We start from the raw sequence: 23,387 nt of genomic DNA on the forward strand, positions 1-23,387 counted from the left end.
ATTCAAGGGACGTGGTCCCCGACGGAGTCCACGTACCACATCAATTTCCTGGAACTGAGAGCTGTCCACTTGGCACTGAAGGCCTTTCATCCGTCCTTTCAGACCAACTCTCTGCTTGTTCAGACGGACAACACCACCACGATGTATTACCTCAACAAGCAGGGGGGCTCGAGATCGCGCACTCTGTCGCAGGAGGCGCAGGCGATCTGGCACTGGCTTCTGGCTCGAGGACTGTCGATTACGGCCACCCATCTGCCAGGTGTGCAGAATGTTCAGGCAGACGAACTGAGCAGAATCGTGCAGGAAAACCACGAATGGGTCATAAACGACGAAGTACTAGGAGAAGTCTTCGCAAGGTGGGGAACTCCAGACGTAGATCTGTTTGCCACCGCCGAAAACAGCAAATGCCGAGGCTTCGCCTCCAGGTACTACCAGCCGGGGACGCTGGGGAACGCGTTATGGATCAACTGGTCGAACAGCTTTCTGTACGCTTTTCCACCAATTCCCCTGATTCCGGCGGTTCTCATCAAGCTGTCTCAATCCAGGGCGAGGATGATTCTGATTGCCCCGGAATGGCCCAGACAGTGGTGGTTCACGGACCTACTTCACCGATCTCTCCTTCCTCACATGAAGCTGCCGTGCAGGCCGGACCTTCTCACGAAGTTCGGGGGGCGGATGGTGCACCCCAACCTCTCGTCTTTGAGTTTGGCGGCATGGCTCCTGAAATAGTGCAATATGGCCATCTGAATCTCCCAGAGGATTGTATGGGCATACTGAAGGAGGCTAAGCGACCTTCCACTAGGACTTCCTATGCTTACAAGTGGAAGAGGTTTTGCATCTGGTGCAAGTCTAAGAACTATGACCCTACGTCATGCAAGGAAGATGTCATCCTTCCATATCTGCTTCATCTAGCGCAGTCGGGCCTTAATGTCCATTCCATTAAGGTTCATCTGGCTGCTTTGACTGCCTACAGGAAAGGCCCTTCACAGACTTCCTTTTTCCAGATCCCTGTGATCAAAGATTTTTTGGAAGGCTTGAAGAAAGTGTTCCCTCCTGTCAGGCTTCCTTCGCCTTCATGGGACTTGAATGTGGTGCTGTCCAGATTGATGAAGGAGCCTTTTGAACCCATTCATAAGGCTTCGTTGCAGCACCTGTCCTGGAAGGCGGCGTTCCTCGTGGCCATTACATCGGCCCGCAGGGTGAGTGAGATTCAGGCTTTGTGTTGCCAAGAACCTTATACTGTATTTCATAATGCTAAAGTTGTTATGCGTACTCACCCTAAGTTTCTTCCCAAGGTTGTTTCTGATTTTCATATCAATCAGACTATCACTTTGCCTACGTTCTTTCAGAATCCTTCATCTCCGGCGGAAAGGTCTTTACATTCCCTGGATGTGCGGAGGGTGCTGAAGTTTTATCTTGATAAGACTACAGATATTCGTAGGTCAGACCAATTGTTCGTCAATTATGGCTCAGTCAGGACAGGTCTTGCTACCTCTAAACAGTCCATCTCGAGGTGGATTGTGTCCTGCATACAGTTGTGTTACTACAAAGCTAATAAGACCTTAGGAGGTAAGCCTAAGGCTCATTCCACCAGGGGCAAGGCTGCTACGACAGCTATGCTCCGTAATGTTCCCATTGCAGAGATCTGCAAGGCGGCCACTTGGAAGTCGGTCCATACCTTTGCTAAGCATTACTGCCTGGACTCTGATGCCAGGGCAGACGCTCAGGTTGGGCAGGCTTCGCTGCGGAATCTGTTCGCACAGTAGTGGCGTTATTTTATTCTCCACCGCCGCTTGGTGTGGGGATGGGCTTGCCATTCTATTCACTAGATTATGACTATACACAGAGATCCCCTACTACAGAAGGAGTAGTTTCTGTCCTGTAACTCCAGTTCTGTAGTAGGGGTATCTCTGTTATAGTCATAAGCGCCCTCCCGCCTCCCCGGTGGAGTGTTGTTCATGATCATAATGCTACAGGTCTGGCGTTTTCTGCGCCTTCAAAAAGAACTGAGGCTAAGTTGGACCTGCTATGCATTCTGGGATACTGAGAGAAGGTTCTGGAAGGTTCCTTAAAGGCACAGTATCCTAATTAAGCCACATAATGGCAGCCTATGGGGCTTGTCTGTCCAGGTTCTTCTCTCTATCATTCCTGAGGGATTTTGCTGTTAAGCAAGGGAAATCTGTACAGGCTTTGCTGTTTTGTGGATTTTATGGTGGAATTTCTAGTTGAAGTACTGGACAGTGTAGCCTTTTTGGCTGCATTATCTGTCTTTAAATTCTCTCTTAAGTGTCTATGCATTTTCTGCATTTTTTGACACTGTAAGAGATTATTTTTGATTGCTCCGGGGTCCACGCACATGGGCGGGACTATTCACTAGATTATGACTATAACAGAGATACCCCTACTACAGAACTGGAGTTACAGGACAGAAACTACTCCATCACCTTGAGCGCGCCTCCAAGTCCTCCGACTTTTCCTGTATCACCTGCAGCAGGCGGCCAAACTGCTTTCGATCAGCGCCCCACTCCATTTGCGCCTCTTCAGCCTCAGTTAGTCTGCGTTCGGCCATGTCGAGTCGTTCCGCATGTTTATCCACCCTCTCCGTCATGCGGTCCATGCGATACGCCAGGGCATCGATCTTGTTACCTATGGCCGACATACCTTCCTGCAGGCCCTTCTCCATGGTCGTGAGCATGCCTTTTATTTCCGCGCAGAGCGAGGAGCCCGGGTCGCCGGTCGCTCCTGGCGATTGGGAGGCCGGAGGGCCTGGTCCCTTCTGGCGGCGCTGGTCGAACGACAGCTTCGACTGGGTCCTGTCCCCCTTCACCATTGTCGCGTTTCCCAGACCCCGGTGGGGGGTGCCGCGGGTGAGCACGTAGCCCTCGTGGAGCGCGTGGGTTTGCCGCTGGGTCGGAGAAGTGTGTTAGGCACCACCGGGGTGCCGGCTGAGATGGTTCCCGGCCGCCCTCCAGCCCAGGCTGGGCCTGGGTAATGGCGCCGCGTCAGGACACGACCAGCGCCACGCAGCTCTCCGCCTCCTCCGCAGTTAGCCCAGGGGTTTTTTCCGGGTCCCACGGCTCCGGGAACCCCCGCCAGCCGGTGACTCTGTGTGTCGGTGAGGTGGCGTGGAGTCCGGGGGGTCCGCCTTCACCGGGACCCGGAGGGGTCCAGGTCGACTCGTCCGCGCAGCCGCACGTCGGGTCACGTAACTCGGTCTCGGCTCTCAAGCGAGGTCGGGGATCGCGGCCTGGTTGCTCGCCACCCCGCAGCCGCTGAAAAATGGTGCGTCCGAGCGCGGGTCGTCCCCAAACTTCGGGCGGAGTTGCGGAAAGAGTAGGGCCGACAATTCCTGCCGATTTCGCTGGGATTTCTTCGCTGAGCAAGGATCTTTGTCGGATAATAGTTGGCGCCGACGCGGAGCTCTGCTCTTACGCGTCCGCCATAGACGCCGGCTAGCTCCGCCCCCTTTAAAAGACAATTTACGCATATAACCACACAATGTAAAAACCATGTTTAATAGTTTAAAAATCTGCCCACAAATTATTCTAACATTAAGACAGGCTATACACCAAAAGCAGAACGATATACCAATCATAACTTTGCGAATCAGGTCGCAAAATGTCTAGTGCTTGAAATTGGGGAAAACCGTAAGCTTACAATAATAGGAATTTGTGAATGCAGGCCCTCGTCATTTTATCATCTCATTTATCCATTCATAGCGATAATGCACAGCACATCAAGATTAGATGTAATAAGCACAAGTAATTTAATCACTTTCCAATCATCATATCACTATCATAGATTATGTGGCACCATGTTTTGTAACCTAATTACAACAGTGATACATTTATGCACCAATTAACAAATAAATTCGGGATTCAGAAGTTGTAAATAAAGTAAGGCTGGCCTGCATCTTCTAATATTCAGTTGTCGAAGTAGTGGAGTTAAGACATTTTTTGGGGAACTTCATAAAGTTTACCAAAGAAAAAAGTGTAGTGTAGATTGTGCAGACTCTGAATCACATGGGTACGGTACAAGGTCTGGTTCACCAAACACACCTCTAGGATAAGAAACCAGGAAGTTAGTAATGTTAAAGCGAAACCTAATTAAGTAGTGCATATGATGCTGGCTTGGAATAAAGTTTAAATAGGGCTGCATGCCATGTGTAGTGGTGGATGTACGACGTTACAACGCGTACTTTTACAACGCGTGCCGTTACTACGCAACTTTTACAACGCAAGTCGTTACAACGACTTGCGTTGGGGGGTGCTGGATAGTAAATATTTTAATTTACTATTCCAACTCCAGTCCCCTTGGATAGTAGGGAAGGAGTTGGATAGTAAATTAAACTATTTACTATCCTGGAGCGCCCCCCAGCGCAAGTCGTTGTAACGACTTGCGTTGTAAAAGTTGCATGGTAACAGTACCGCGTTGTAAAACCTTCGTTGTAAAGGTTGTTCCCCGTAGTGGTTAATAGCTGGTAAGCCACCACCCTTCTCTTACTACACTCCAGGGCTTCTGTTGTATGTATGTATCTGGGTTTTATATCGCGCCAAATCACCGACAGGTCTCAAGGCGCTTCTGACCAAGTACAGCAACAAGGAAAGGGTGAATGAGATACAGATTGCCGGCCTATCTTACAGGGATGTAAATGCGTCCCTGAAAAGCAATGTCTTCAGGGATTTCCTAAAGCGGAGAAGATTAGATTCTCTACGGAGCACCTCCGGTAGCTTATTCCAAATGGTGCGGGTTTGGACTGAAAAGGATCTTCCCCCTTTAGTCGCCATTTTAAAGCGTGGACATGATAGCAGAAGGGAGCTGGTTCTTCTCATAATACAACAAATTCATCTTTAACATGTTTTTGGGATGACAAAGTAATGCTCTGTGGACTGTTAGAGTTCCACACGCCCAATCGAGCCAAGTTGGTCCCAGACATACATCAGCCATGGAATGTTGCTAGCTTTATCGAGCCTCAGACAGTCTAATTATGGATTGATTGAGCAATGTTTCTGTTTTGACACAAATCGAAAGGCAGCGCATTAAGGGTGCAACGTTTTAATCGATCCTCGATATGATAATCCCAACTCTGCATGACCGGCATAGGTGGGTACACCAGAAGAGACCAATAGCAATCTTCTTTAATAAGCACAGGTCCAGTGGTACTGCATGACGAGCTGACCTTGTCATTAGCATAGAAGGGGTTAAAAGACATTTCCGCTGGTCTGGGTTTGTGTTGTCAGACTCCCCAGATGCCTGAATCATGTGTGACCACTAAGATGCATCTGGCCTTGTATACATCTATCAGTTTGTCCAGGGGTTTGGAAGCTAATTTGGCAGCTAATTTAAAGACTGCAGCAATGGGCCGGGCAACATGGAGCAGCCTTGTCTTGTTAACATAATCTGATGTCAGTTTACTAGTAGACTGACCACAGACCACAGTATACGATTTAGAGTAGTTAATAGACAGGCCAAATGTTCTCATAGACAAAGCAAAATTGTCCAGTAGCTTCTATAGCCCTATTTCCGTTCGTGAAAGTATGACATAATCCTAAGCATGTAACAGAGCTGGTAGTTGCCTTGCTTCCACCCTAGGTGTATTTACCTCTACAAGAAGTAGAGATGTAACAAGATGATTAATGTAGAGGCCGAAATGAAAGGGTGCCAAAACACAACCCTGTCACATCCGTCTGAAGTTGGGTCAACAAATGCACAATTACAGTATCCACTCCCATTTCTAGTATTCGCTCCAATAATTTTGCTAAGGTGACACAGTCGACCGTGGAACTGATGTCCATGAATGCTAGCTATAAACAAACCCTCTTCACTTTGGTATATTTAATTATTAAAAGGAGAAGATTCAAGCATTGGTCTATGGTACCCAGGCCTGGTCTGAAGCCATACTGCCTCAGAAATGATTCCTTTATTAATGGCCCATACCTCCAATTCATCTCGACCCAGCACTTTAGCAGTGGAGTCCATCAGGGAGATGGGGCAATAACAAGAATCTGCTCGATCTCCCTTCCTGAATTAGGAACCAGGATTGATTTGGACGATGAGGTGGAAGGTTCAACATGTGTTCCACTCCTCAGCTCATTCACTATTATAGAGACCCATAGATCTATGTTACTTTTGAACAGGTCCATACAAATCTTATCCGGACCATGTGCTTTGTTTCGTAGGCACTATTCAATGGCCAGGATTACATCATTTCCAGAAAATCTCTGTTTTCCTGAGATTGGACGTATAGGGCATTGTTCATTCAAATGCCTTGAGACTAAGTGCTATAAAATACCTTCGAGAAATGTGGCACCTAAAAATGTGGTGAGATGGTTGTGTCCAAACTAGTATTATGGTTCTCTAAAAAAAAAAAAAAAAAGTGCATTTACATTTTTCCAGAAACGAGATGCATCATTCTTATCGCTGGGCTCTTGTAATTGCTCTATCTCTCTGTAACTGCTTCCTTATATCGTGATCTACATGTCCTTATCTCCTCCATTATTCTTGGGGACTGTTTCAGGGCCTTGATTTTAAAACCGCTATGTGCGGAGGAACAGCTCCATTAAACCTCTTATTTTTCTTTGGTTCCTTACAAGACAGCGGTAGAGTCAGAAGCTCCGTGACAGATTTACATATTTCGTTATAGGCTTTTGACAAATGAGCAGGTTCCACCTTAGTCCCCAAGCATACCGTCAGATGTTCTTGGCTCTTAGTACAAGTTCTGTCAGTAAATGACCAAAATCTACTGTGGACAATTTGCGAAAAAATACCTCTATTCAGAACTACCTCAATTGGAGGAGCACCGTGGGTATGCTTTGAATGAGTGAGGCTATGATTAGCCTTAGAGCCAAGGGGTTATGATCACTCAGGCAGGTTTGAAGAATAGTAAAGTTAAATACCTTCTGGTACCTTTAAGGTGAAACACTATAAAGTCTATCATACTACCTGCACCTCTCCCAGTGAAGGGGACTTGTTTCAGGTCCCTAGCTGGACCTAGGTTTACTGTTAGCCCTAAATTCTACCTGTTCATGATCTTATAAAAAAAATCCCTATAAGGATTATACTCAAAATGCAAAATATCTACTTCATCCGCATAGCCAATTGTACCACTCACAGCATTCCTTAAGATAGAACAAAGCCTGCTATTAAAATCCCCACCCCCCATAATACAACATAATTACCCTTTTAATCTCTATCCCAATTAATTAGGGGCCCTACCCATAAAGCGGGACATACCCTTGATCTTATTTTCACGAATAACCCCGGCATAACCTCCCTTCCTTCCCTACCCCTCACATGGTCAGACCACTTTCTTCTCCCTTTTGAAATCACTATCCCCTCCCTTCCCTGTACCTCCTCTATCAATAGAGAAAATGGTCGTAAATGGTCTAAAGTTTCCTGTGATACCATTGACCCTTGTTTCCTCTATCAGTTTAATTCAACGGAAGATCTTAACGAGGAAGTTGTGAGATATAACTCTGCCCTTACCTCTGCACTAGATACCATTTCTCCACTTACTCCTATCACTTCCTCTAGATCTCGTCCATCCGCTCCTTGGTTTTCCCCCATGCTGCGAGAGGAAAAAAGTAGATGCAAACAGCTGGAACGTAAATGGCGCCAGTCCTATGACCCTACTACCAAATTAGCCTATAAGATAGCTTTGAATAAATTTCAAAAACTTCCACGATGAGAGCTTACTTCTCACAACTCATTAAACTGGCAGAGAACTCTTCCAAAACTCTCTTCACAATTGTGAAAGATTTTGTAAATCCACCTGCCTTGAAGCCCAGGCACTCCCCTACTCAAGCCTTTGTAATGGACTTACTGATTTCTTTCAGGAAAAAATTATTAAGCTATCTTCCTCCTTTGATTCCGCACCGTCTAGTCTCTGGTTAGAAGAATCACATCCCCTGCAATGCTCATTTAATTTTTTTAAGGAACTTACGCCAGATGCAGCCATTAAACAACTAAACCAGGTTAAGTCAGGATCACCATTAGACCCTGTCCCTGCCAAAGTGATGGGTAATCTTGCCCCGGTTTTAATTAACCCGCTCCTTTCCATTTGGAAGTCTTCCTTGGCCCTTGGTCAGTTCCCTTCAGTTTGGAAACAAGCTAGGCTGCTCCCCATTTTAAAAAAATCAGATGCTGATCGCTCCCAACTCAGTAATTATCGCCCTATATCTCTTCTGCCTAAACCTGCCAAGATCCTAGAGAAAGTGGTCCAGAAACAATTGGCCCTGTACCTAGAATCTAACTAGTTGCTGCACGATTCCCAGTCCGGATTTAGAACCGGATACAGCACTGAGACTGCGCTGCTGGAGGTATCGGAGACAATCCGCGAGTCAGTGGACAGGGGCGAGGAGGCCATGCTGGTCCTCCTCGACCTGTCCGCTGCATTCGATACAGTGTCACACGACATACTTGTGACTCGCCTTCAGCAGTTGGGAATTGGTGGCACGGCCCTGGCGTGGATTAGATCTTTCCTCTCCGGGAGATCCCAAAGGGTACTTTTTCGTCCCTTTGAATCAGAGGATAAACCCCTTTTGTGCGGTGTGCCTCAGGGCTCGGCCTTGAGCCCTCTTTTGTTTAACGTGTACCTGGGCCCGCTTGCCAGGGTAGTTGAGTCCTGGGGGGTCAGGGTGGTCTCTTACGCTGATGATACTCAGCTTGTCTTTTCCTTTAGAGACCACTCTGACTCCCACTTTTCCAACTTTCGCAACTGCCTTGGCAACATCTGCACATGGATGGCTTCTAATCATCTGGCCCTGAATACGGACAAAACGGAGGTACTTTTTATTAGCCTGAAATCAGCCCCCCCCCCCCCCCCGCCACCTTGTGGTGGCCTACTGTTTTGAACCCCCCCTCCCAGTCCTGTACAGTCGGCCCGCAATCTTGGCTTCCTTTTCGACAACACCATGTCCTGCAAAGCTCAGGTCAACAAAGTTACCGCGGCCTGCTTTGGAAAGCTGCGCATGATCAGGAAGATTTTTCCTTATCTCCCCCAGATATCCCGCAAAACGATTGTCCATGCCCTCATCACGGCTCATTTGGACTATGCCAACAGCCTGTACGCCGGTGCCCCCCTCTATCTCATTGACCGACTGCAAATTGTTCAGAATGCGGCAGCTAGACTTATTGGAAACATCCCTTCCCGCAACTCGGTCACAGCCTACCGGAACGACCTACACTGGCTCCCCATCGCCCGTCGCATTCAATTCAAAATCTTGATCCTTGCCTTTCGGGATATACATGGATTTGGCCCGGCTTACCTGACTAAAAGACTCAAATTATCTGTATCAGCCAGGCATTTGAGATCTAACAGCCTTCGTCTATTGGTGGCACCCAGATTTAGGCTCGTCAGAAGTGGCAGCAGAACATTCGGAGTGACTGCGGCCAAGTACTGGAACAGCCTTCCCCTGGACCTTAGGTTCATTGAGTCAGAGAAGGTCTTTCGACGTAAACTTAAAACCTGGCTGTTCACCAATCTCTGATTAAGCGAGTCTGCGGCCCTCCGTAGCTTTAGGTCAGGATGGACATGAACTTGGCAGCCCCCTTCCCGTGATTACTTGTACTCTCAGCGCCGGGACACCCCCGTTGGGGGTAGCTGCGCGCTTTATAAGCTTCTTAAATAAATAAATAAATCTGGAAGTGTTGCAATTAAAGCCACTTTGCAGTTAATATTGTTGTGATTAAAATTAACAAAAACAATTGTCAAGCTAACACAAAGAGGCCAATATTCTGAAAATGAGGCCATTCAAGAAACTCGCTGCTTATCGAGCCTGCTAAAAGACATACACAGAGTTAACAAACCTCCCACAGGATGCCCAGAAATGGATCCAACGGCCAGTGCTTCCAGAGAATGAAACCCATTAATGTGAACACTGGTGTACTTCCAAGTTTCATGTAGGCATGAAATATGGTAATTCCTTTTCAAACTGTACCAGTTGTCATTCTTCAGTTTACCAGTATTACTGGCCTCATTCCATGACAGCAGGTTACATTTTGGTGCCAATACCATGAAGCATGATTTACAAGTTAACATTGCCTCCGCTTGCGAGGATGGAATAACCACGCCAAGGTATATGGTAATTGAATCATTGGTCTCCTGTTGGGCAAAATCTTCTACATGAGCATAGTCCTACAAGGGATAAGCAGTTGATTCTCTTCGCCCTTTGATCGATCTATTGTTGGCCTTGGGACGATCAGTGGCATGCTTCCTTACCATGGGCAACGCCCTAGGTTCACAGTCGTTCGTATGAGACAAGGAAATTTGTATCTCTGGTGGGCCTTTTCCATCGGCAGGTCAGTCATCCTGCTCCAGTGGAGTCAAAAATTGTCGCAATAGCTGGTAGTGTAGGCAACAGAGTTGATGATACATCCGGCTCATTGTGTGTAAAGTTGCTGGGACTATTGATATAGCCAAGATAGGTTGCATAGACCTACACCCTACATGTGGCAATCTCTGGAGAAGAAACCAACCAGCCGTGGGTCCTTGAAGTTGATTACAAAGTAATCACATGTCTCCCATTTTGGACTGTTGCCCACCCAAAAAACACTCTGAACTGCAATTATCTATTTGTCTAGGACATCACAACAGAAATTTCTTAGTGCTTTACCCATCCAGTGTATTTTTAATTGATCATCATTTTCAATTACATAAGGCTGTAAAGTTGGAATCTTTTTAAGCCCAAACACTAGGTGTGTAGATTCTAGGGGGAGTTGCAGCACTGTAAGATGCTGTTTGTTGCCAGTATCCCCATTAGAAGAATTGGCATAACATGGCGTTGTTGTTTCCGGGTCAGGAGTTAGCAATGTTGACTTTGTTTGGCACATGGCTAATCTAATTTGGGCTCATGGTGAAGTTGATATTGGCACAAGGTTCCTTTGGTGCACTATCTTCCATTTGGGATTTAAGAGCAGTAATTGCCTGGGGTTCAGCCATTGTCCCATGACCATCACCTATACTGCGGGTACCCAACCATCACTTGGAAGCTTGCGGTGCCCTTGATCTAGTAAGTACTTCAATTTCCAGTCTAATCCTCTGAGTAGGAAAACAATAGGGTCAATCAGTGCTATGAGGACACCGTCCAGAGCCTTTATTTGTTCATTTACTGCACTACCGCAAAAGGATCATGATTTAGTGCTTGACGTGGGGGGGGGATCCTGACTCAGGTTGTTTATTAATAATTGGTGCACTTGCCACTGATCTAAGTGAAAATGTAATTCCAACTGGCATTTTCCTTGAGTGATTGCTCGCATGGCGCAAAGTGCCTTCTTTTTGGTTGGTGGAGAACCCAATGGTCCAATGCATTCGTTAAAAAGATGGACGGATATTGAAGCTGTTATTGGGTGATCCTGGGAGGCACAGATGGAACAGATTCTCTCTGACCCATAATTCTGTTCACAGACTAATGTAAAATCAGACGAATAAACAATGGTAAAGGCTAAGAGTGGGGTTGCCTAGCCTAGCCTCATTTGGATGCGGACGGATGCAGATGGGCCCACTCTTGGCCCGAGCGCATGCGTTCTGCGTCGCAGGAATCCTATTTGTTTATATACTGCCTGCCCTGCACCAAAAATGATGGAGCTTCCCAGCCGCAGGGAGATCTGGAGGAGGTAGTCCAGGCCCCCACTGGCTGATGGCAAGCAGCAGTGTCCCATGCTGCGGAAATACTAGTTTATTTATTTAGCGCCCGCCTGACCCAGAAAGTGATGGAGCCTCCCAGCTGCAGGGAAGTCTGGAGGAGGTAGCCCCGGCCCCCCACTGGCAAGAGCAGAGCAACTTCTGGCTCCCTCTGGTGCGACTCAAGGCCCCAGGAAATTGTTGAGGACTCCAGTCGGTTTACTGCCGGCAAGTTGACCCTCCGTGCTATCTGTGCCCCCTGAACCTGTCTCGGGCTCTGCTTCGACATCAGAGCTGACTTGCAGCCCAGCACCAAAACCCATGCCGATCCCTTTAATGACAAAGCCAGCCCCACTACAGTCACAGAAATACATTGCTCCAATGGTTGTATCTGACTCTGAGTCAAATTCATCTAGACCTCGACCGAGGTTGCGTTCTGCAGGTGCTCCAGTCCCAGTCCAGTCCGAATGAACCATGCCGATAAACTTGGAGCCTCACCTCCGCACTTCAACAACTTTTTTGGGTTCCGTCTGATGAGTCTGTCAGCTTTCAGAGATGAAAATGGAGATGATGGGGATTATTTGTCCTTAACTGTGATGAAATTCTATACATGGATTTGCAGGACGTCAGTGGGTTGGACACTTCCTGCACACTGGGTGCTGTTCTCCCCTCGACCATCAGCAGAAGCGGGTGCTTCCTTTACTGTGGTGATAAGACGAGCAGCAGAGGTATTATATTATACTTACAGATGCCATCTATCGAAGTTAAGATAACATGTCAATAGATGTTTGCTAAACTGCGTAGGCTTCATCTGAGCCTTCACTTCCCTTCAATGACTCACACCTTGAAGGGTACGTGGTCTAAGCCTAGTGTGTCTTCCCGGAAGTGGCAAGTAGCCAGGCACCACAGCCCAGACTTCTTAACTCATCACTCTTTGCCAGAAAGTCTGGTGGTTCAGGCTTCCGCCAGCATTGAAGAGTTTGAAGAGAATTGAAACATTCTGAAAACAGATGTTTTGATTGGCCAGCCTAGCTGAAACCATTCAGAATGGTCACGATGTGGCCAAATACATTATCCATTCTGGACTGGACACTACCAACTGCTTGGGCAGAGCAGATGCAGCAGCATTGTGCTTGGAGTCATGATCGGATGAGATCCACAAGCTTCTCTGGTGACTTGCTGGTCTCGTTGATGGATGTGCTCTTCCATGGATATCGCCTGTTTGGCAGAAGGAAGGTGGCTGAGCCCTGGTGGAGGACTGACCCTCTCTTTGCTCTCCTGATGTCCCGCCTTCAGCCTGCACCTGCGTCGCTCTTCTGTGCCATTGAGGTAAATCTTCTCTGTTTCTGTCAGGGTATACCTTGAAAACTTCCTGCAGTGCTGGCATTTGTCAGGAACATGGCTGTCAGGAAGGCAAATGATTCAACCTTCGTCAGGGTCAGAGTTGGCCAGCCTTCTCTCACAGACACTGCACTTGTTAAGTAAAGATGGCATTTTATTTGACAAAATGCCTCAAATTCCGGTCCGAAAAAGATAGATAATGAAAGGATCAGTTGAAAACCGTTGAATGAAGTAGTTGTCACAAAAATCCACGTCAGATGTTTGAAGAGGAAAAGTTTAAAATGTGTTGGTTTCTTAGCCCTTTTTTAAGTGCAATCTTTAGAATTTGGCCATTGCAGCCTTCTCTTATAGACTGCATAATGTGTTCCTCTTAAGTGTTTCTACTGGCCTTTCTGAAGCGCACATAAGAAGATTTACTATGGAAAGTGCTCTGGGATCCCCGCATGTGGACGGGACTATTGAGTGCTTATGACATCAGTGGAGATCCCCCTGCAGAGAACTGGGATTACGGCTAAGAAACCATTCCTTCCTCACCACCCTCCCTCTTCTCCATTCTGTACAATAGTCTTTTTCCTTCTAAAAAGGCACCAAACTAGTGGTTTGCACACTGGTTCCCCTGATCATTGTCGAACTTCACATGCATGAGGGTAGACCAGAAAGAACCCGTTATCTACATGCAGGGGTGGAGCTTATATGCGACTCCATGGCCACTTCTGGGGCAGAACGAAGTCAACACGGAGGCCACATACTGGCACAGGGGAGAGTTTTGTAAATCTTGGGATCCAGTCACCTGGGGTCATTCCATGGTCTAGAACCTGCATTTCGAGTACACACCAGAGAGTGTCATCACAGGTAAGTTCTTCCATGCCGTCTTTTTGATTGGCTGATTTGAATTCTTTCACTGCTTAAATTCTGAAAACTATTTTCATTTTGATAACTACTTTTTTCCTTTTTCATTACCTCTCCATGCAAGTATGTGTGTTTTCTTTGTCTTTCCCTTGTTTGCTGCTCCCCTGCCCCCGTACTCTGTGCTAACCCAATTTTCAGCTCTGTCCCTCCCAGTTTGGACAATTTTGCTTTTGCTTCGATAAATCTTTACATCTGTGGAACCTACTCCGTTGAGGTTCCTGGCAGCTGTAATTTGCTGTTAGGCCGCTCCTTTTGTGCAAAAGAAAAATTAAGCACATTGGTGCCTTTTTTATTTTTATACTTTTTTTCATTTATAGCTCCAAGATGGGAGTTAGATGTATGATAAATTCTATCAAGAAGCAAAATGCCTGCCGCTTCATGGTGCATTTATGATGAGGCTGTAGCTCCACAGCATCATAAAACAGAATGATGTTTGTTAAATGTGTACATGACTCATAGCATTTTATTTCTATGATGTTTTACATCTACAAACAAGCATTTTTGTTTCTTTTCGCCACTGCGGAACACCATTGGCAAAAACCGTTATCAAATCCAAAAGCTTTGGTTAAATCAATTGAAAAGTGAGACCTATTAGCTGGACTAGTGGTTTATTTTTATTTATTTTGTGTTTTATATAGCGCAAACTTGACCCGTTAGGGTATCAGAGCGCTTTACAGGGATCATAGCAATGTACAAAAAGGCTTGGATTCACAGGAATAAACAATCGATTAAGGAGGGGGGGGAGGTTGGGTACATAGGGGGATGGAAGGGCACGTATGTACAGTATACAGTTACAATTGCTTTGTCACCCAGCTCCTGATCTCTGTGGATTTAGGATGGGTTTATGCATTGGTTCATTTAGATATTTTATATATCAAAGTCCCCACATGACTATGTTAAGCCAAGGTTTGTTTGTTTTTTAAGGTGTAAAGTCTCTTGTATGTGTATGCTTCGTATAACTGCCCCCTCAATGTATTATTATACTGTGTCCTCACAGGGAGACCGGTTTGGCGGAGCACTAGATGCAGCTGCTAAAATGTTCGGTAAAGCTTTCGACAGTGGCATCATCCCCATGGAATTTGTGAACAAGATGAAGAAGGAAGGGAAACTGATCATGGGCATTGGTCACAGAGTTAAGTCTGTAAGTAAACAAATAAAAATACATTTAAAAAAAATAAAGTCTGTAAATAAACTACCTGCCAATAGGAAGAGCCTAAAATTCTGACTTATGTCAGTCCTGTCAGACAAGTATAGTTACTTTGGCGCATTATGTGTACAGTCCACTCAGAATCTTTAAGTGTATTTCTGGCACATTTTAATTTTTATTGGTGCAATATTTTTTTTATTTTTTTTAATACGATTGACATGCGCTGTTTGAATATATATTCATATGTTGTTTTTGAATGTATGATTTACTATGTACTTTTATGGTTTGCTGAAAATTCGAAACCGAATAAAGTTCTTACTACTACTACAGTCCACTCAGGCAGGGCCAGAGATGAGAGCGGTTGGGCCTGACATGCACATTGTGGCTGTACGAAAGAATCCTGCACACCATCTATACATGCTCATGCGCTTCTACAGATATTCAGGCAAACATAAATATGCACCGCCACAGGCCTGTGCCAAACCACCACAATGCAGCTAAGAAGAGATTGTGTATATTTCAGCACTTAGATATGGAGTACATGTGGTATTTTTAGTGTTCTAAGAGAAACAAATTATTATACATGGAGTTGAAATGAAGCAACACTGAAAAGTGAGCTTCCTGCAGGGACGGGGAATCATGGGTGAAATGGAGTTTGTCAGATACCATCGAGCATGACGATGTTTGGGAATGAAGCATGACGTCTGTATCTGTCTATGAAATATGAGTTGTCTAAATGTATGGCAGTGGCCTGTGACGAGGAAGGAAAGGGAACACTGGAGGAACAGTGCTCTATATGAAAATCTATGGGTCGGATGAGTGCTTGTTAGATGCTTGTTTAGGAGGCCAGGGGACATAAATTACATACGAGTTTTGGAAAGTGTTTCCGCTAATGCAGTGTTATTAGGAGTTGAAGATGTAATGCACATTTTATCATGCTTCCTCTCACTCCTAATTCAGGCTAAGGTGATGCAAGAAGGCCGCTCGAGCTTTTATACATACATAGAAATGTACAGTTGCCTTAATATGGTATGTTGCCTGCCAAACTGCTTGCCTGTAACTGAATCTTCTGGGTGTGGAGTATGGAGTCCGGCTTGTTAGGGGTTAGACCCTGCAATCCTGAAGTTAGGGCACAGGCAACAGCTGGTGCTGTTACCTTTGGAGTCCTCTCAGTTACAGGCATTTTGTGTTTGACGGTCTGAAGTTGAGATGGGGGTGAAGTAATGGAAAAGGCCACAAGTGACTAAGTTGAGGGGAATTGTACATTAATGTGAAAATCCTTTACAAAATAACACCACTATAATGTACTCTGCATGTTTCTACGCTTTATAAAGTTTTGAGTGTTTCTATGCACAGATTTGTCTAAGGATTGGTCAAGAAATCAGGAATACCTTGTGGGGGCCCCCTGTGAAAAGTTTGGTACTGAAATCTTAAGCATTGTACATCACTTTCAGCTTGTGGGCCATCTGATGAAAGACTCTGGGGAGTGCCAGAAGTGAGCTTAGAGTTGTGAATTGTGGTCCATTTGTTTTGTGTGCTGACAATTATGGCCTTTTTCAGATCAATAACCCAGACATGCGAGTCCAAATACTGAAGGATTATGTAAAGCAGCAATTTCCATCCACACCCCTGCTTGATTACGCACTGGAAGTTGAAAAAATCACCACGTCTAAGGTAAGACCAGAGGTGACCCCAGGAGAAGGTATTGCGTTCACTGCTTGAATGACTTTGTTCCCCACTTAATAGATGATCCTGATCTTAGCCTGTGCTCAAATACTCCTGGTAGTGTTTTGACAGTTTGGTACCAGACAGGTACTTCCTGGTGAGTTTAGAGCCTTTTGCTATCCGCGTAAATCTCTGCCATTTTATGATCCAAGTAAAGGAGCCATTACATCTCTAGCATTTGTGAGGTGTGTAAACTGAACTAGAGGTTGATGTGGGAAATGTGAAACTGCAATGGTATACCTTGTTTCTTAAAACCACTACAAAAAACACTCACTTCTCCCTCCTTCTATATCTCCCTTTCTCTAAAAAAATAAATAAAAGTAACACGTTTCAGTGCGCTCATTTTACTTTGAAGGGGTTTGATTGGAAGACCAGTTGAGGGCAAGTTCTAGGCACTCAGTAAGCAGGTCACCTGGTTGGTGGAGGTAAATGTTCGCAGAGTAGATGTGAGTTCATCACTGTACACCATGGAACTCTCACACTGAAAGTCTGAGCAGAGGCTGCTATGCTCGTCGGGTGACACTTTCCAGCACTCGAGGAACCACCAAGGCAACTGGACTCTTGCCACCTCTTCTCTTGAATGGCACGCTAATGAGAAAAAAATGACATGAAAGGCACTACAATAACAATCTACAGAATGTTTCTATCAGCCAAAACATTGCGTCTCCTGCCTTAGATCCGCTATTAGAGCTTAGCATCATCCGCCAACTGTGGTTTCTTGTATATGATGGTCTCAGTGAGGTGGGTTCTGGAGTTTGTTCTTCAGGATTCATGTTTAGTTTAGCAAGACTTAGGCACATCAATGTGCCGGAGGTGGCACAAGTAAGGTCACGCAGCCTTTAAATCCCAATGACATAACTTGAATGTCCAGTTTCCCCACCCTCGAAGCTTCATCAGCCTTCCGTTCGCTGCTGGGTGTCTCGGGATAGGACTGGAGGGAATGGGCCTCTTAGAGCCTTGTTTGCATTCTGATCCTGCTGCTGCCTTCATGACAACCAAGACCAGAAGTAACATGGGTGGTTCCTATGGACAGCAGTGTCTCCCTCAGGATACTCTCTTTTAGTGGCCCTGCAGCAGAAGATGCTCTGGTCCCTTGCATCACAGGATGCTGTGTCCCTTGCATGATGGGATGATGTGGTCCCTTACATCACAGGATGCTTCGGTCCCTTGCATCACAGGTGTCTCTCATGCACACCACTGCCCTTTTTAGCTGTGACTGGCTATTTTCTACATCAGTGAAAAGGTACACTGGTTGCGGATTCGTGCCTGGAGGTGCTCTCGAAGGAACGCAGAAGAACACAATCTTTAAGGTCCCGTGGCCACGGCTGATTGAGGTAAGCCTTTGCTCCATGTGTTGTAGTAAAACAGAGCTGGATATTGTGCACCCGATAGTCCATAACACAAAGTTAGGAAGCATTGCCACACGTGAACCTCTAGGAGCACCATATGGGGCATCAGGCTAGGGCAGGCATAGCATCTTGAGCAGTGCAGACTATGGAAAGCCATGTGTTTGAAAACTGTAGCAATGGCCTCAATCGTTAAGCATTTAAGGGCTCTGCCCCGACTACTAGCATAGGAATAGAGTAAGAATCAGCACTCCTGATTTTGCTGCTGAGGTTGATGGCAGCCTCAGTACTGAGGCCCATTGGAGTTTAGAACAATGCAGCACCTGAGCACTGAGATAAGCGATAAGACTGCTCTGATTGATTTAAGATTTTATGTTGATGGTAACTGCAGGATTTGAGGTAAAAAGGGTCCTGCGGGCATGATGGTGCGGAGCTAGTCATTTCTTTTTTTTTATCAGTAGTTGTCGTTGTCCCCAAGTGGAGAATGAACAGAACTAAATTAAAATGAAATGGCTGTCTTTTTCAGCCACATCTCCTGCGACAAACTTGCACTTGTCCTTGCAAGCAAGTGCACTATTGTGCTACTTTTAGTATGCACATCTACAACTAAACCTGACTGGCTACAACATAAGCATCTGAAGTTGGGAGCATCCTGTTCAGATTCTTTCTTTTGAAACCAAACCAACAATTCTAGCCCAAACTGTTAGATATTCATTCATCAAAGGCTCACAAAGTGGCTGGTTCCATACATTACAAAATAGGGACATAGTGGGGTGTGAGGCGTACCCTGTTTTCACCAGAAATGTGAGACTTTTCTGTTCTGTCCAAACTCAAAATGAAGCCTAAAAAAATGCTTTGACTTTGTATTCAAAATTTTAGATTTGAAATTCAGGCTGGGGTCATTGATTACTCCTTCCCTTAATTAGGCAGCATTGCATGTCAGCAAGATATTAAAAATCCCTTAAAAAAAATGCTCAGTAATCCCTCATGCATGTGGTCGGAGAGCTGTATATGAACCTGCCTTACTTAATCCCTCCACTTAGGAAGCCAATTGTTTTCTATTTATTTGATAATCTGCGTCTTGTGCGGAAGCTCACCTTACTTTTCTCTTAACCTTCTTTTCCTTTCTTGCTTTAGAAACCTAATCTAATCTTGAACGTGGATGGTTTAATTGGTGTGGCATTCGTGGACCTACTCAGAAATTGTGGATCCTTCACACGGTAAGGAAACTGTAAACTCAGTTTTTAGGTTTTAGACTGGTATTGAAAAGGTGTATGTTAAAGTAAAAGTTTGAATTTCAAAGAACACGACTTTGCAGAGTTCCAAAAGTCCAGGGAAGTTTGCTGCTGGCACAGTTAGTTTGCATCAGATAGTGCTCCCTTTTCTGCAGGCTGTTGTGGAGCTTGTAAGTAGGGGTGGGCGGAATTTGCGTAATCACGTTATGCAAATCTCCGCGAAACGGTAAAAAATCTCCAAACATGCAGAAATTCCGCGAACACGCCCAGCCCTCCCCATGCTCTTGTTCCTGTCTTCTCATTGCTTTTTCCACCTTTTTACTGCTTTCTGCTTCCCTTTTCCGAAGGCTTTTCCCTCTTTTTCACTGCTTTCTCCTTCCTTTCTCCCCATTTTTGAGTGCCTTCTCCTTGCTTTTCCCATGTTTTCATTTCTTTTCTCCTTCGTTGCCGCTTTTGCCTGCCTTCCCTAGTATTTTGAGTGCCTTCTCCTTGCTTTTCCCATGTTTTCATTTCTTTTCTCCTTCATTGCCGCTTTTGCCTGCCTTCCCTAGTATTTTGAGTGACTTCTCCTTGCTTTTCCCTCGTTTTCACTGCTTTCTCCTTGAATTTCCCTGCTTTCTCCTTGATATTGACGTTCGTTTTTTGTTTACATTCTCCTTGCTTTTTTCTTGTTTTCACTTTTCTCCTTTTCTCAATCATTGCCACTCCCACATGTTTTTCCCACCTCCTTCCTAGCCCCGCCTACCTCCTCCCAGCGCCTCTCCCTCCTAGGACCTATTTAATGGAGGCCACAGCACAATCCCATTGAGCAGATCTAAGGTCTAGCTCTCCCCGTGCTGCTGGATCTCTCTTGCTCCTTTCAGCTTCTCCTTGCTTTTTCCCTGGTATTTTAAGTGCCTCCCACTTGCTTGTCACTGGTTTTCACTGCTTTCTGCTTGCTATTTCCCATTTCTGAGTGTCTTTTTTTGTGGTCAGTGCAGCAGCTGGACCACATGGGCTCCGCTTCAATTTTAGTTAATTCGAGGTGGATTTCTGGAGTTCTGCGCTGAGACTTTGTCCAGCGACACACCTGTGGCACGGTTTGCAGGAAGTAGTACTGGCTGGCCTGGGATAACAACTGGCAACCGGTAGTGTAGAATAGCTGTTATTTCACGTAGCCAATATTTTATGAGCAAAGACTGCATCAGGTGGTCTGTATTCTTCTCGGTTCATGTTACTCCACGAGGATGCGGAACTCCGCGGAATCTCAACCGAGTTTTTCGGTAACTCTGTGGATTTCCGCAGAATAAAGCTCCGAGCTCCGCCCAGCTCTAGATACAACCTATTGACCATCCTATCAAGGGATGAGTCGCCACCCTACACCAAAAGCATTTTGTCCCCTGTTTGGGAGCAATGCACATCTCACCACAGGGAGCCTTCAGGTGTCGGATGCCGGCTGTAAACTGGCAGGGAAGCCTTTTAGTTTTAGGCAGCAAATTACAACTTTCTTAAAGTGGCATTCCCAAAATAGTAATAGAAAATCCAACTGGGCCATTAGGTTGGATGTTACATTACTATTAAAACGAATAATTGAGCAATTTGTATGATACTCCCAAACAGGATCTAGCACTTATTAAAGTTGATAGTGTAAGCCCGTTTTAACCTATAGGAGAGCCAGCCTTGCCACAGTAAAAAATAACTTTGGAGGTTTTTCACTGCCAGGACATGTTAAAGATTATATATACATGTCTTACATTTTACATACCATGCACCCTGCCCTCTGGGCATTTCATGTCTACCTCAGGGGTGATATTAGGTATAAAAAAGAAAGGTTTAGACCTGGCAAGAGGCTTGTTTTTCTAGGTTGCATTAGCAGATTACAGCTGCACAGCCAGACTGCAATGGCAGGGCTGGAGACATGTTTTGCAGTGCTGTTTTTGTGGGTGGCACGAGTGCTGCAGTCCTCTACAAAAAATGTATTTACAGGCTCTGGGTTTGTGGTACCATATACCATGGACTTGCAAATAAATTAATGGTATAAATCGGGTATATACCAATGTTAACATGTTTGAAGGGGTGGGCAGAATCACTTTACCCCTCGGTAGCAGAGGTAAAGTGCACAAAGGCCTCTAGCAAACACAAATGGGCTCCGCAACAGAAGGCAAAAATCTGGGGTGACCCTGTAGAAAGAGAGAATTTTAAACAGGCACTCTCCTCAACTCAATATGCTTATGTACCTTTCTAAAAAATAAAAAATAAACTTTTCCATGACTTGAAGCCTATCCTGACTCCCGAACAGCATTTATATCTAGTTAATAACCAATTGTACACATTTACATTATTGTCAAGTTGCAGGCACCTTGGTGAGACAGCCCAGTTATGTTTTTAGCTCTGTCCCTCCTTCGGCTTCACAGCATGAACCTCCACCACCTTTCCTTTCACTTTCATCCAGAGGCACCTCAAGGTCCACGTTAACTGTGTTCGAGGCATGTGGGCTGCTAAATTCCTATCTTAGCATTAGATCGCCGCCTAGTGTTGGGTCCGGATGATCGCACATTGTTGTCCTGGAAGAGTCTTCGAAGTATCCTGAGATAGGTGGCTCCTCCCCTGGACTACAGTGCGCATGGGCATCGGCTCCATCCCCAGATTGTTTTTTTCCGCCATTGGGTTCGGATGCGGTCTCGACGTCTCTCTGTCGGAACCGAGAAAAACTAACTTTTTACGGCCAAAAGGCCTTGTATTCTTTGCGTCGGTATTGTTTGCGCACGGTCTTGAGTTCTTCCGTCTCTTGGAGTCGGAATCGACGGAGTGCTTGCACTCTTCGGACATCGAGGCCTTCTCATCGCGACACGACGCAACTTTCCAGCATGGAGCGGAGTCCGTTTAAGTACTGTCCGCTCTGTGGGTCCAAATACCCACATATCGACGTGCACCCGGTCTGTAACAAATGCCTTTCACCAGACCATAACGAAGACAACTGCAGGGCCTGCGCAAAATTTAGGTCAAAGAAGACACTCAAGCTTCGGCGCACGGTGCGCCTTGAAGCCAGACAAGCGGCCCCGGATCCAGAAAACATCTTCGGCGACCGAGAAGAGGAGGACCAGAGCCATCATCTTCAAATCTCCCCGCCCGAGACGGAGGTCGAGGCAGATCCGGAAGACGACGACGGAGTCGTAGATCAAGGCCTTGAATACGTCGACGAGGTAGGGGACGTCGAAGAGATTTATGGGGCCGCGGAAGATAGCTCAGGGGACGAGCTATGCCCCGAAGGTTACGAACCTCAAGATAGGGTCACGGGATCGCCTGTCGGCCTTACCCAAGACCCCGTACCGCAAGCCACGGCCCCGCCTTCAGGCCCGGCCACGGACATACTTGCTGCGCAGCCCGTATCGAAACCGAAACTGAAACCTACGGTATCGACTACACCTAAAATGGCCGACCCGAAAACGAAACCGAAACTTATCGATTCGAGCGACCCTAAGATGGCGGCCGTACCACCAAAGAAGACTACACCCGCTGCTTCATCGACTCCGTCGACCTCCGGTCCACAAAAGTCGAAGAAATCTGTCGATTCCACAGGGTCGAAATCGGCGCCAGAGGAGGGATCCTCTAAGAAGGGTGGTCGGCACGGGTCAACCGCTGCGACGCCGGCAAAGCCCGCTAAAGCCGGCGACACGGCTCTGGTTCCGACTGGGATTCCGTTAGTCGGACGCGTGGTGGTGACGGAGCCGACAAAATCACACGGATCGAAGGCTGGCACGTCTGCGCATCGGTCCAAGGACTCTGAGTCGACGGCTGCGGCATCATCGTCCAAAACTCAGAAGGGCCGACAGGACGTCGGATCCGAGGGCAAGGTCAAGACTTCCTCGTCGGCGCCAAAGGCCACTGTAAGTGACGCGTCCCCCATCGCCTCTTCACTACAGAGAATCAGGGAGATGGCCTCTGCTACGCCGGCTCCGATGCCATCGCCGCAGAAGCCGATGGACATTCCGGTGAAGCCTGCGGGTAAACTTCTCTTCCTTCTGCCGCCAAAGGAGACGCCTAAGGCCTTTTCAACGAAATCGACGCCAAAGAAGTCGGATTCT

The 23,387-nt window shown here is 46.3% G+C and overlaps 1 protein-coding gene across 7 annotated transcripts in view; it reads left to right on the forward strand.

Moving 5' to 3' along the window:
* The window catches only part of ACLY (ATP citrate lyase), a 362,794-nt gene that overhangs the window by 315,158 nt on the left and 24,249 nt on the right, over positions 1-23,387 (forward strand). For all 7 annotated transcript variants that reach the window (XM_078645438.1, XM_078645433.1, XM_078645436.1 and 4 more), the window contains 3 exons: positions 14,868-15,011; positions 16,578-16,691; positions 19,226-19,308. In XM_078645438.1, coding sequence (XP_078501564.1) covers positions 14,868-15,011; positions 16,578-16,691; positions 19,226-19,308 — 341 coding nt within the window. The remainder of the gene's footprint in view (positions 1-14,867; positions 15,012-16,577; positions 16,692-19,225; positions 19,309-23,387) is intronic.

This window comes from Lissotriton helveticus, chromosome 5_1, assembly GCF_964261635.1.
Source record: "Lissotriton helveticus chromosome 5_1, aLisHel1.1, whole genome shotgun sequence".
In the NCBI taxonomy this organism is placed as follows: domain Eukaryota; kingdom Metazoa; phylum Chordata; class Amphibia; order Caudata; family Salamandridae; genus Lissotriton; species Lissotriton helveticus.